Here is a 12,941-nt window from a genome sequence, read left to right as displayed (position 1 = left end):
CGATCAACATTGATCAGTTTTCTGAATTTTAGGCCACATAAAGCGTTTTCTGCCCATCATAATCCTAACTGTTATTACTGACATTCATGTTGAGTTAAAATCTTTGTTATTAATAATGATTAAAGTAAAGGTAAATGTGAAGGTAAATAGAAACGTTACTAGGATGGTGTAGGATCTCACATTCTTGTAGTGGAAAGGGGAGGGAGGGGCTACGGGGCAGGTGCACAGGTGTATAAAGGCAGCACAGGTACGACTCAGGTAGCACAGCAGGACTGAGAGACTGAACACTGAGGACAGTAAAACCTGAGAACAGGTGAGAACCTTAACATGCATTTAGTTTTCTTTTTTCATTCCTTTATATGAGACTTTTCTACTGCAGATACTTTACATGATACTTTTTATTGATTTTATTATTTTGCACCTGTTAGTTAATGTGATAGATGTTTGCTGTGTTGGTTTTATAAGGTTTGCAGGAGATAAAACTGTCCTTAGTGTTTCTAACTGTGGTTTGATGATTGATCTCTTTTGCTCAGCTCGGAAAGATGATTAAAGCACTATTGTCAGTTCTCTTGGTCCTGGTGGCCGTGACTTCTACCGTGGGGAAACCAGAGAAGGCTGCTGAGAAAAGTGCCGACAAGGCTGAAGAAAAGAACCCACTCAAGAAGGGAAGAAAATTCCCCCAGACTCTATCCAGAGGTGAGTTTTAGTAAACACTTTCAACATACTTTTTTTGATTTTGGCTGATTCGTTTGAGCTCATGTTACATGAAAGCATGTGAATTAATCTCAGTGTTTTACTCTGAATTTGTCTTTTTTTTACTTCTCAGGGTGGGGTGATCAGTTGTTCTGGGCTCAGACCTACGAGGAGGCCCTGTTCTTGTCCCGTTCTCAGTAAGTAACATTAATTAACATTCATGTCTTAGTTCAGTGTTCACAATGAAGCTGGAGGTTCAGATCACAGAGATGAACAGACACGTTTGCTCAAACTGGCTTGTACTTTAAAACCATCAGAATCAGAATTAGATGAAATGTTCAGTCCAAAAAATTGTTCTTGCCATTACAACAGTAAAACGTTCTTATGTTATGTTATACCTCATTATAAAAATATAATGTAAAGGAAGTATTATGTAAACACACTTGTAATCTTACAACAAGATATAATTTTCTTAAAGTAAAAGTGTCCAAAGATTTCTGTCTGAATTGGCGTCCCATCCCCCACATTTAAGTTGTTGGTTGAGTTCTGAATTCTGTTTGGGAATCACAATAGACAAAATGCCACTACTGTCTATTTAATAAAAAGTCGTACCAGAAAAAAAATGTCATTATTATAACAATCTGGACTCCTTACTGTTTCTAAAACCTAAAAGGAACATAGTAAGCAAAAGGAGAGTAATATATGACTTTAACTTGACACACCTGAAAACGTTCTTCACAGTTATGTCAATAAAGAATCGTGTTTGTAGTATCAATAACTGGCTCATGCTCAACCACTACAAACCTCAGGGTGTGAATGATAAATGACAACAGATAAAGATAAAGAAACCACACATGTTTATGCCATTTTATTTTCTATGACCCAACTGTGCAAAGTCATTTTAATAAATCACACCGTTTCTGCAGGAATAAGCCCCTGATGGTTATCTTCCACCTGGACGAGTGCCCACACAGCCAGTGTAAGATCATACATCCTGATTCCTCGACAAGCATTTCCTTCAGCTATTTCATTTCTGTTAGTTATTAAGTGGCTCTTCAGGCAGCAATAAAACATACAGGTGTGTTGGGTAGAATTTTGGCTCTAGTGGTTACAGGGTAGATTACAGAAATAGATCATATTTTACTTTAGCATGGGAGTGTGTAATTTTTACTTCAGAATGGGAGTGTGTAATGTTCACTTCTGTAATGATGAAGAATCTGTAAACAAATCTAAAGGAAACTTACAATTTAAGGAAATGATAAGATGTAAAATTAAAAAGCTCTGTGTAATAAAAAGGAAAAGAAAAATAAGACTGATAATGACAAACTTATAACATTAATAATAACTAGTTTAATAAAAAAAACACTAAAATCTTGCACTCACAAGAATGTATAAAATATATATTAAGAGTTTAAATTAAGGTTTAGGTAAAGGTGAGTTATGCATAGTGCAAAAAAGAATGTTACTTTTATTTCTCTAATTACTTTTAAACAGCTATTAAAGGTGCATTAGTGAAAATAAACACTTCAATAAAGACTAAAGTAACTGAAATTCAATTCAAGATTGAACAAATTAAAACATTCTTAAAAACTTATATAACCAAAGTAACTTTACTTTTTACTTAAGTTATTTTTAATAAACAGTGATTACATTTACTTGCATTTAACTGAGTCATTTTCTTAGGAATCTGTGCTTTTTAAAGCACATTTTAAGGTGTAAAAATGGGTTCTGTGTGTTTTTATTAGCGCTCATTCCAGTCATATTGAAGTAGGTAGGCGTCTTGTGAAACTTCAGGTCAGTAAATGTTTGTTCTGTTCCTTATCAGCTCTGAAGAAGCTTTTCTCTGAAGATAAAGAGCTCCAGAAACTGGCTGATAATGACTTTATCCTGCTCAATCTGGTGGTGAGTCTTCAGCTTACTTTATAATGTTTTAATGAGTAAAAACTTGTGAGATTTTTATTAAAATGCTTTTTTTTATTACAGTATGAAACCACAGATAAGCATCTGTCACCTGATGGCCAGTATGTTCCCAGAATCATCTTTGTTGGTCAGTTCCAGACAGCTGAAAGCAAACGTTTGTTCTTTCTTTGGTCTTTTATTAGGATTGTAAATAAAACGTTGAATTTGCTTTTTATTTAGATCCTTCAATGACTGTCCGTGCTGACGTCACTGGTCGTTACTCCAACCGCATGTACGCATACGAGCCAGCTGACATGAAACTCTGTAAGTTAAAAACGACTTATTTCAGCATCATGTAATAAATATGTAGTAAGAAATTCTTAAAGACACCAGAATTCTCAAATTCTCAAAGCACTAATTCGTTTTATCTTTATTTCCACAGTGCTGAACAACATGATGAGAGCAAAGAAGCTCCTGAAGACCGAGCTGTAAACTAAAACCCTCATGATTTCTCCTGGTGTGTGGAAGTTTTCTTCCAGTTAGATTTTATAATTGTGATCCTGTTTACTGATGTAAGAAACGCACTGGAAACCCTTTGGACGTGTTTTCATGTTTTCTGTTTGAGATCCTGTTACTGATCCTGTTTGATAATTACAGTCCAGTTTTTTATTTAATGTACTGCATCAGTAATGTGTAGCTTTGTGGATGAATAAAAGAAAAACTGTGCAGAATTCACTTCATTTGGTCTTCTTAGTGGTAAAAATGTAAAAATATTCTTACTAGATTAAAACTTGGCAGCTTAACTAGTATAGAAGTGGACACGAAGCTCTTTTGTGGCCTATTATCACGTCACACTGATACATTTCACATCGTTAAATGAAACAACATATTTACATGAATTACAGTTAGTGAGTCAGGAGCACATTTTAGGTAACAAAAACAATTGCTCTCTTGGTTATGCAGAACGACAGTAAATATAATATAATTGTTAGTTTAATGATACACAGTCAGCCTTAATTTCAGCACTGGAGAATGTAAATTTAATAGAGTACCATTAAATATCTACAGTATCATTTCCTCAAAATGCTAAAGACATGGACAATAAACTTGTTCTTCTAAGCTGTAAATAAATAAATAATATGCCAATTTTCTCCAAGTCTTCTTTCTGGTATAACACTTGCCATAAACCTTTTAAGTATACACCCTTACTAGTAAGAAAAAGTGGACACTTCATTTACCTTGTTACAAGTAAAGAAGTGGAAACCTATGCTTGTAAACAAGTGGTCACTAACCTTGTCTTGTTTTGGTTTTATACCTAGTTAAATGGGCACTTAAATGAATGGGTAGAGTCTTACCACTAAAATGGGTGATGTAACTACCTAGTATCTAGTAACAAAACAAACAGTAAGCTCTTGTTTTATTGCTCAATAAACATAATATAAAAAACATCAATAAAGAAATGAAAGAAACCGGTTTCTAAATATGCTGGTAGAAGCAAGTGGGCACCAAATTCCCAGTTTGGCATACAAACTCATAAAGAGCCTATAAACATTACCAAGTAGCCAAAACAATAGATATTTTTTTGGCATGGCATGCTAATCAGAGAAGTTAGTACTGAGTTTACCTGTTTAGTTTTAATTAGTGATGAATAATTATGGATTATTACCAGTGAATAACAGACTTACTCTACTGATAATCACACTAGTAAAGAAGTGGGTAATAAATGTACCTGATTTGTTTTTTTCCAAAGTAAAGAACTAGATAATCACTTTAATTATTACAGCCTTTATTTATTCTCCTTTAGTACAATTGTAAACATTCTAAATAGAAATGGAGTCTAAAACTTGAGGTGTTGCTTGAGATTCTGAAGCTTGGGTTGAATAACACCCCCATCAATACCCTCCTCCCCCCACTCGTATCCTGGATGAAGTGTGAGACCAGTGATGTGGTTCCTGGTTGAACCGTTTCCTGGTTACGTGTGCAGCCAAACGTAACTTCTGTTCTTGCGATTCCCCGGCGTTCTCAAAGCTGTGCGTGTGACTCTGGGATTGGGTAGAACTCAGGAGGAAACTGTTTGTCCAAGAAATTCCAAGCATTAGCATAAGAAAAGAAAGCAAACCTGAACTAAATACTTCTAAGAAACCCTGCAATTAGACCGAACAAAAACCTCACAGCACAGATTTGTAATGATTCCATCTTTATTTATAATGTGGGAGTGCATAGTTCACAGAACCAGAGGATAATGATGCACACTGGAGCTAGGAATTCATGCAAAAGACCAAAAAACACACACAAACACATTTACAGGCGTAATAGATTAAACAGTGCACAAAATGTCAGGTCAAAGTGGCAGAATCGTTAAACATTTTTTTTTATATCAAATTATTTGGTTGTTAGGATAATAAATGCACCTAAAGACTTTTTTTGCATTATTTGATATACCAGCAAAAACAATACAATTTTTCTCAAGCAGATTATTAATACAAATAAGCATTAATATAAAGGCATAATCACTTATTGCATCCATCAAGTCAGCAGATATTTTTCCTTCACATTTGGTCATTTTTTGGACAGTTTTTACTGTGCCTTGAAAATGTATTCAGCACCGCAACATTTTTATATAGACTTGTCCAATTCATCGCCCATGGGTAAACCTGACATCCATCCACGTCCCCTTCGACACACGTCCACCTGGGCCTTTCTATCAGCCAGTGGCACATTTCTACACTGACAGAGTAACCTGCTAGATTGAAGTAAATAAGACACCAACCCATCACAGAGCCTCGGCCATCCCACCCAACAGCACCGCTGAGAATTCGAACCTTGGATGCCAGCAATAATGGGCTAGCTTAGTTTACTGGTGTGCCACCCGAGTGCCTTTACACAAACAAGTCTTTATAAAAAGACTTCACTGAAAAAAATGCTTCTTCAATGAACAGGCAGAAGGGTCTTGCAGTCTGATGAGACTTCTAATCCTATGTACGGTGTATATCTAACAACAAACAGCAGCAAGGTAACACCTAAGCTGGTCAGGTAAATCCTTCGATTCCTAGTGGCCAAAAAGCGAGACCCAGAGTGGCACCAAGAGTCGTTTTACCACAGACAGCAGTTTATTTAGTGGGTTTATGTGATTTATTTTATTGATCAACATTTAATCTGTAGATCTTTAGAGAGGATTAAAATGCAATTTTTATGATAGTCACATAGTGAAATCGGGCCAATCATAGCTTCCAGTGCAGAGACTATTGGAGGTAAAACCATGGAGGTGCTTTTCAGCAGCAGGGACTGGAAGGCAGCTCAGGTCTGAATTTAAAATGTATAGTGCACAGTAAAGCATGCTTGTTTTTACTTTAATGTAATTTAGCAGAAGCTTTTTAATCAAAGCAGCTTATAATAGTGACTGATACAATACAGGCCATCCAGGGTTGGGAACCTTACTTAGGGGCCCAACAGTGGCATTTATCAGCGGTGGGATTTGAACATTTTCATTCATAATGGTTTTGTACCTTAACAATTGAGGTACCACTTCAACTTTTGGGAAAACACCCAAACAAATTTTACTAAAAGGCTTAAAAAAGATTCCTCTAGTGACCCAGAGTCCCGATAACCCCTATCCAGCTGTGGTGGGCGCTGAAAATTAGTGTTGCTTCTGAACTAAACCAGCAAAATGTAAAGATGTTTGTTACTAGGAAAGGATGGAAGCTGTGCCATCAATTTCCACAGCATGAATTAGGAATCTTTGGCTTTACTAAACAAGAGGGGTGAATACTTTAGTAGGTACACTTTTAATTTGGTTCTTTAGGTTTAGAGGCTGAATACATTTTCAGGGCGATGTATAACCTTAATGAAACTATTAACTACTAACAATCCAGTGATTCCAGTACAAAACATGTTCAAACAGAAATAAAGCATCGTTACATTTACAGCATTTGCTTTCGCATCAGTAAACTACACGCTTCACACGATGAGCCCAGAATGGCAGCAGTGAGAACGAACACTGATCTCCACTCAGGAAAAGCAAACACACACGATTTTTGGTGTCCACAGCTCCGGAGAGAAGTCCAGTGATTAAAGGAGTGCAGAGTGACAGGATGGCTAACCGGATGTCACCATGTTTGCCATGCTGGGGTTACAGAAAAGCACTGGGATTTGCTCGAGGATCTTTCTGGTTTCTGTATCTGTATGTTAGCCATACGCCCAGGATCTGAAACAGGAGGAGAGGAAATGTAACGACATGGCATACAAAATATACAACGACAAAATCTGCCAGAGACAAGTTAATTGGTTAATTGGTCAGTTTGTTTCTTTATTTATTCTTTCGGGCTGAGCGGCGAGGCTCATCGGCCATCCCATCCACAGACACAGCCAATCATGTGTCATGTCTGTGTAGTTGTCTGACTGGCCAAAAGCCCTGCTGAAATTCAAACCTTGGATCTCAGTGGTAGTGGGGTAGCGTTCTCAACAATAACCTATACAAGCATCTTTTTATTCAAATTTTAACCATAATCACAGACAGTACAAGCCCCGGTTTAAACTTACCTCAGTAAAGCTAAAAAAAAGACCAATTCCTCCGACGAAACGCAGCACCTCCTCTGCATGCTCCTGGATCTTCGCTGCACAGGTCTCACATGTGAGATGAGTAAAACAGGCCTGAAGGGGGCAGATGACGACACACAAACAAATGACACTTCAATAAAACATGTTCTCTGAAAAGTCGAGTCAAAAATGTGGTCTAGTGAAGTCCTAATGCCTAAAAATCCTTTTTTTTGTTATAAGCATAATTACTGTACTGGATAATCTTGAAGATTATAAAATAGAGATGGTAACATCATCATACTAAAATTCTAATTAAAGAAATTTACTAGTGTAAAGTGTTAGCTTAATGTCTAAGGTACCAAACTAGTCATCAGACGGTCGTTGGTTCACGTTTCACCATGACCAAGCTGCCACTGTTGGGCCCCTGAGCAAGGTTCCTAACCCTGAATTGCCTGCATTCTATCAGTCACAATTGTAAGTTGCTTTGATTAATAAGCTTCTGCCAAATTCCATAAATGTAAATGCAAGTGTGCTGTACTGTGCATTTTCCATTCAGACCTGAGCTGCCTGCCAGTCCCTGCTGCTGAATTGTAAGACGCTTTGGATAAATGCCATAAATGTAAATATGAGATATAATAGAGACGCTACTGAAAGGTGATTGAGCAAATCGTGATAGACCTGAGGTTCCTTCCATTATTGCAACTGCATTAGATGATTAAACATGTAACAGGTTTATGTGATACAAGATAACACGGCAAACTAGCTCTCTGCAAAATAATTCAATAACACGTTACTACCTCTCTACCTCTCTGACAAATAAGACTCATGTAAACCCAGAGGTTGCCTAAAATTAAGTCCACATAACCTCAACAACGAGATTCACGTCAGAGTTTCATTATCAGTGTATCCTGTGCTTGTAAACACACTCAGTGTGCACAAATGTGTGTATGAGTGTGTGTGTGTGTGTGTGTGTGTGTGTGTATGAATTACAGCAGGACAGGTGCCATTGACATCCATGTGGTTGAATCCACAGCAGTTCAGGCTCTTCTCCACATCCTTCTGTGTAGTCTGAGAGTTGTTCCAGCCCACCTCCAACAGCTGATTCTACACACACACACACACACGTTAAGTGCACATGATCAGACCGATCACTGGACATAGAAATGCAGCACATGCAAAACTAAATTTCCTACGTCTACATACTACAGGGTGCCAGTGGGAGCTTAGTGGTTAAGATACTAAACAACCAGGTTGCTGGTCGATGCCCCACCACTGCCATGTTGCCACCATTGGGCCCATTGCTTACATGGTAATCTGAGGTTTGATAGGTGGATCAGTACTGGCCATTGGTCAAGTAGAAGAATTTAACTAGTCACTGCATAGCTTGTACACCCTGTGCTTTCCACTTCAGATTTTCTACTTCAGATTTATATTCTACCCAGCTCAAAGGTGCTGCTGGTAGAATTTACTGTTAGAAGTGGTTATATGTATGTAAGCACCTTGGATTACAAAATCAATATAACATCTGTGTATAGGTAAGGTGATCTTATAGTAAACACGAGATCGTTTTATCAAAGTTCATGATCAAATGTTCTCGTACATTCATCAGCCCCTAAGCGAACATGAGGCGCTATACTGGATGCCAAAATAAAACTGTAACCTGACTCAGGTTAAGAGCTTTCTAAAAATACTCCGTGTTCTGTACGAACTGCTTCAGTGAGAACAGAGAGCAAAACCAGGGCCAGAAAAAATATTAGCCACCTAAAAATGATTTAAATAAAATATTTAGCATTAGGCTTGGAGCGGCTTATAACTGTAGTATTAATGGTTAAGGGTCTTGCTCAAGGATCCCCAACAGTGGCAACTTAGCAGTGGTGAAGCTTGAACAAGCAACCTTTCGATTACTAGTCCAGTATCTTGACTTCTGATCAACCACTTCCCAAGTTTTCTGCATTATGGGGTGTTATAGGAACCTACAACATGTACTTACAGAGACTAGAGCTGTGTGTTGATCAACCTCTAGTCTTTTATTACTGGACGCTTACTGATCACATGACACTGTTGTCTTTATATTTTTGGTTGGTGCGCTGATTCCCTCCCGGCATTGACAATAAGATGTTTAAAGTTGCCCACCCTCACTCAAAAAACATTTGGTCAGTGGGGTCCAGTGTGCGTGCCAAAGTTTACAGAGCAACAGATGGGATACAGTCGGTATTTGTATAACTCACATTAAGTATAATCATAATACATTAAACATTAAGCACTAAGTGATAAAAACATTTTTTACAATTTTACATGTGTTCTTGCATTACGGAGTGTGTAATGATTGGATCAGATCTTACCTGCTGCTCTTTGTTGATGGCTAGGCACGCACTGGATACAGCGAACTGGACCACAAAGACTAGGAACAGGATGATCATGTACTAATAACAGCTATTAAGGAGGGATCAAGTAAAAAGATGAACATGGGTTACATGGGTCCAGCTTCCCCGGAATCCCCTGCAATCGCTGCAATGTGGTTAACACCCCCTGGATAGGATGCCAATCCATCACACGGCCTTGGCCATGTGATGTTACTTTTTCTAATCCTCTAAACAAAAAATGGCCAGGAAAGGTAAAACGTTTGCATACAACTGTACTTTAGGTTAATAGAACAAGTATTTATGTCTGTGCTGTTCAGTGTAGAGTGTTGATTCAAAGCGAAACTGGACACCCGGTATCCTGTTGCACGCTCACGGAAAATGAACAGGAACAAACAATGGAGGTAATTGACAGAGGTCAGATGAATCATGTGACCCCCACAACAAAGAGCAGATTTACATGAGTGAAATAATCAGATTATGATGGATTCTGCATTATTAAATATAATTTGATCACACAAAGGGGATTCTTTCTAAATACTTCATGTAGGCTTTTAGCATTACATTTAAATCAAAGTGTTGCTTTACTATTTATTTGGGAACATGGATGCAAACCACACATGATTTATGCTCATCACTAAGATACAAAAAAGAAAAACTAAAAAACTAGATTTTTGAAATTCTACTTAGATATCTAGATGCTACAGTATGCTGTTTACACGACCACTTAAATGAAAGCAAACATCTGATAATGTTCAGATTAGTGTGCATGTGAACAAACTGTAGAAATGCAGCTTAAAGCTTCACATCTTTAGTAATAAGGATGTTAAAAGTTGTTTAGTGTAGTGTCCTGGATCATAATCAATCGCAGGATTAAAAAAACTGCACAAGTCTAATGTAACTTACACCAAAAAGAAAACTTGGAAACACCCACCACTGAAGTTCATATTTGTAGTTTCCTTTTACTAAGTCTCAGTGCATGAGCCTGTGCAGATTATTATAATAATAACATAATAAAAACAAAACAAAGACTAATCCTAACAATTACTTTAACTGCTGACTAACTATTTAAATGCTGATTTAATTGTTTCAGATTTACTATTTTCTACTGCATGTCATTGCAAGTGGTTCAGTATCACACACCAATCAATATTAATCAAACCACAAATTTAACTAACTTAAAAACAAACACACAAAGAGTCACTTTTGTGTTAGAGAGTTTGCATGTGCAGTGAAGGATACAAAGAAGAGAAGAACTTGGTGGTGCTTGATTGCTCCAATGAGTCCGGCCAAAGCAACAAGGAACAGGAACACCCCCACACCGATGATGCCACCTACCACCTGGAAACTGGAGACCAGGCCAAACCACTTTCCCCACGCAGCAATGCCGATCATCAGTATACTCACCATCTAAAAGAAGACATGTGTAAATATGTAAATCTACTCATTTATACATGGCTCCAAAACTAATATGTACAACTGCAGGATTTTTTATACAACTAGGGCAAAATTATTTGACCACCATTTAATTTAACATGATGCAAACTGGACAAACACTAGATAATACATCAGAAGCAAAAACAGGACATGTCTGAAGACATCTAAACCCAAGAACCAGTGTACTAACTAGACAGCCGGCCTGCTCAAATCCAGAAAATTCGGAGTCGACTCTGAATCAGATTCAATGTGCTAGAAACAGACGGGGTCGATTCATTATGTTTTTTATTAAATTTAAAACTAAAACATACGACAAGAAAAAACCTGACAGCAATAATTACTAGATATTAAACAATAAACATTTCGGCTTTTTTTCTCTTCTGCAGTAAATACTGCAACCCTATAGCGAGTCGAGTATTACGAATCGACTCACCTCCCTATAGGATAACAGGTCTGTTTACTCCAGAAATGTTGGAATCGACTCTGATTCACGTTCCTGGTTGGTACTAATATGTTAATATACTGGGTAAAATTTACCAATATGTTATAACAATTATTGGCTATCTAAAATACACAATTATTGTTGTTAATAGAATTAATAGCAAACTATGTTATGCATTTAGGTTAGCCAATGTACTATTACTAGCTAAAAAGATTTGGAGTCGACTCTTTTTCTAGCCGGGAGTCGGTTCCGATTCATCGCATCCCATTCACACTTACAGGAGGCCTATGATAGAATGAATGTTACTGGTCTCTATGGCTACGTACGACAAAGCTTGTACCCTAGCTAGTATGTGTAAACAATATATAAATGTACTATTTTGTGTGAATTTGTAAGTATAAATAGTAAGTATTGAAACTATTCCACTGTTAGTGATCAGTAAAGGCTGAAACCAAACCGCACTGGAAATTATCCTAAATTATTCATACTAACCCTGAACGGTGGACCGTAAGCTATTGTTTACCAACATATTAGCCATTAAAGTTTGCAAAAATGCACTTTAAACGCATACAATAAAATCAGAAGAGTTTAAAACATGCTTCCATATGGCTGTTGTGTTACTCACCACATAGAGGATGTTGAGGACACAGAGGGAATTCTTGGAGCAGGTGAAACCGGCGCAGCCCATCTCTCACTGCGATTTTATTCACAAAAACTGAGAATAAATACAACAAACCAAAGTCTACCCGAGCTAAATTACATGAATTATAATGACTACTGTTAATTCAGAACCGAACCGGCTGGGTAGAAGCAACACAGCGGGTGACTGAGTGAATAAACGCGTCAGCCTGCAAAACGCTATACCAAAGGCTAAACGCACAAGGTTGCCAGATCCACCAATACTGCACAAAACACTGGCCTGGCCTGGCCTGTGTGAGCTGATTGGATGGTTAAAGTTGTGTGACGTTATAAACTAGTCAGTCTGACAGGTAAGCACTTGTGTTACAGTAGTGATGCTACAGGACATCAAGTATTAAGGTAAACAAGTATTTAACCCCTATATCCAGTGCAAATAACCACTCCTTATTTAAACACAATGTTTTTGCACCTATAAATATTCACAAAAAGTGTGTATTTACACCCTCACACAAAAAAGCCTTTAATTAACAGTAAATGTAAGTTTGACAGTAAAGCAGCGCACCAGTACCAGTGGCTTTATTTATTTATTTATTAGGATTTTAAAATCATGTTTTACACACTTTGGTTACAATCATGACAAAACAGGTCAGTACTGGTTACACAAGATTCATCAGTTCACAAGTTTAATATCAAACACAGTCATGGACAATTTTGTATCTCCAATTTACCTCACTTGCACGTCTGTGGGAGGAAACCCACACAGACTCCACACAGAAAGGACCCGGACTGCTCCACCTGGGGATTGAACCCAGGACCTTTCTGCTTTTTCTACATGCTAGACCATGGTAGGGTCTCACCAGGTACTTAAAACACCCCTCTAAAGCATCACCACACATCAAACATCAAACCACGATTCATTACTCTACACAACTCAG

General features: G+C 37.6%; 2 protein-coding genes across 2 annotated transcripts; one reads left to right on the top strand and one right to left on the bottom strand.

The window, feature by feature from the left end:
• The first annotated feature begins 296 nt into the window (after positions 1 to 296).
• agr2 (anterior gradient 2) lies at positions 297 to 3,279 on the top strand. The gene is made up of 8 exons (XM_062989682.1): positions 297 to 313; positions 534 to 696; positions 827 to 890; positions 1,620 to 1,672; positions 2,519 to 2,595; positions 2,677 to 2,740; positions 2,833 to 2,916; positions 3,035 to 3,279. Exons 2-8 carry the CDS (start codon positions 543 to 545, stop codon positions 3,082 to 3,084), a joined length of 546 nt encoding a protein of 181 aa, XP_062845752.1. The 5' UTR covers positions 297 to 313; positions 534 to 542; the 3' UTR covers positions 3,085 to 3,279.
• A 1,501-nt stretch (positions 3,280 to 4,780) lies between these two features.
• On the bottom strand, positions 4,781 to 12,088 carry tspan13b (tetraspanin 13b). Its single transcript, XM_062989672.1, has 6 exons — positions 11,993 to 12,088; positions 10,731 to 10,898; positions 9,471 to 9,551; positions 8,119 to 8,232; positions 7,132 to 7,242; positions 4,781 to 6,796 (listed from the first exon to the last, which is right to left on the bottom strand). Exons 1-6 carry the CDS (start codon positions 12,053 to 12,055, stop codon positions 6,722 to 6,724), a joined length of 612 nt encoding a protein of 203 aa, XP_062845742.1. The 5' UTR covers positions 12,056 to 12,088; the 3' UTR covers positions 4,781 to 6,721.
• Positions 12,089 to 12,941: the final 853 nt, after the last annotated feature.

This window comes from Trichomycterus rosablanca, chromosome 2 (genome assembly GCF_030014385.1).
Source record: "Trichomycterus rosablanca isolate fTriRos1 chromosome 2, fTriRos1.hap1, whole genome shotgun sequence".
Lineage (NCBI taxonomy): Eukaryota > Metazoa > Chordata > Actinopteri > Siluriformes > Trichomycteridae > Trichomycterus > Trichomycterus rosablanca.
Note: the sequence above shows the minus strand (reverse complement) of the source record. Positions and strands in the feature narration are given on the sequence as shown.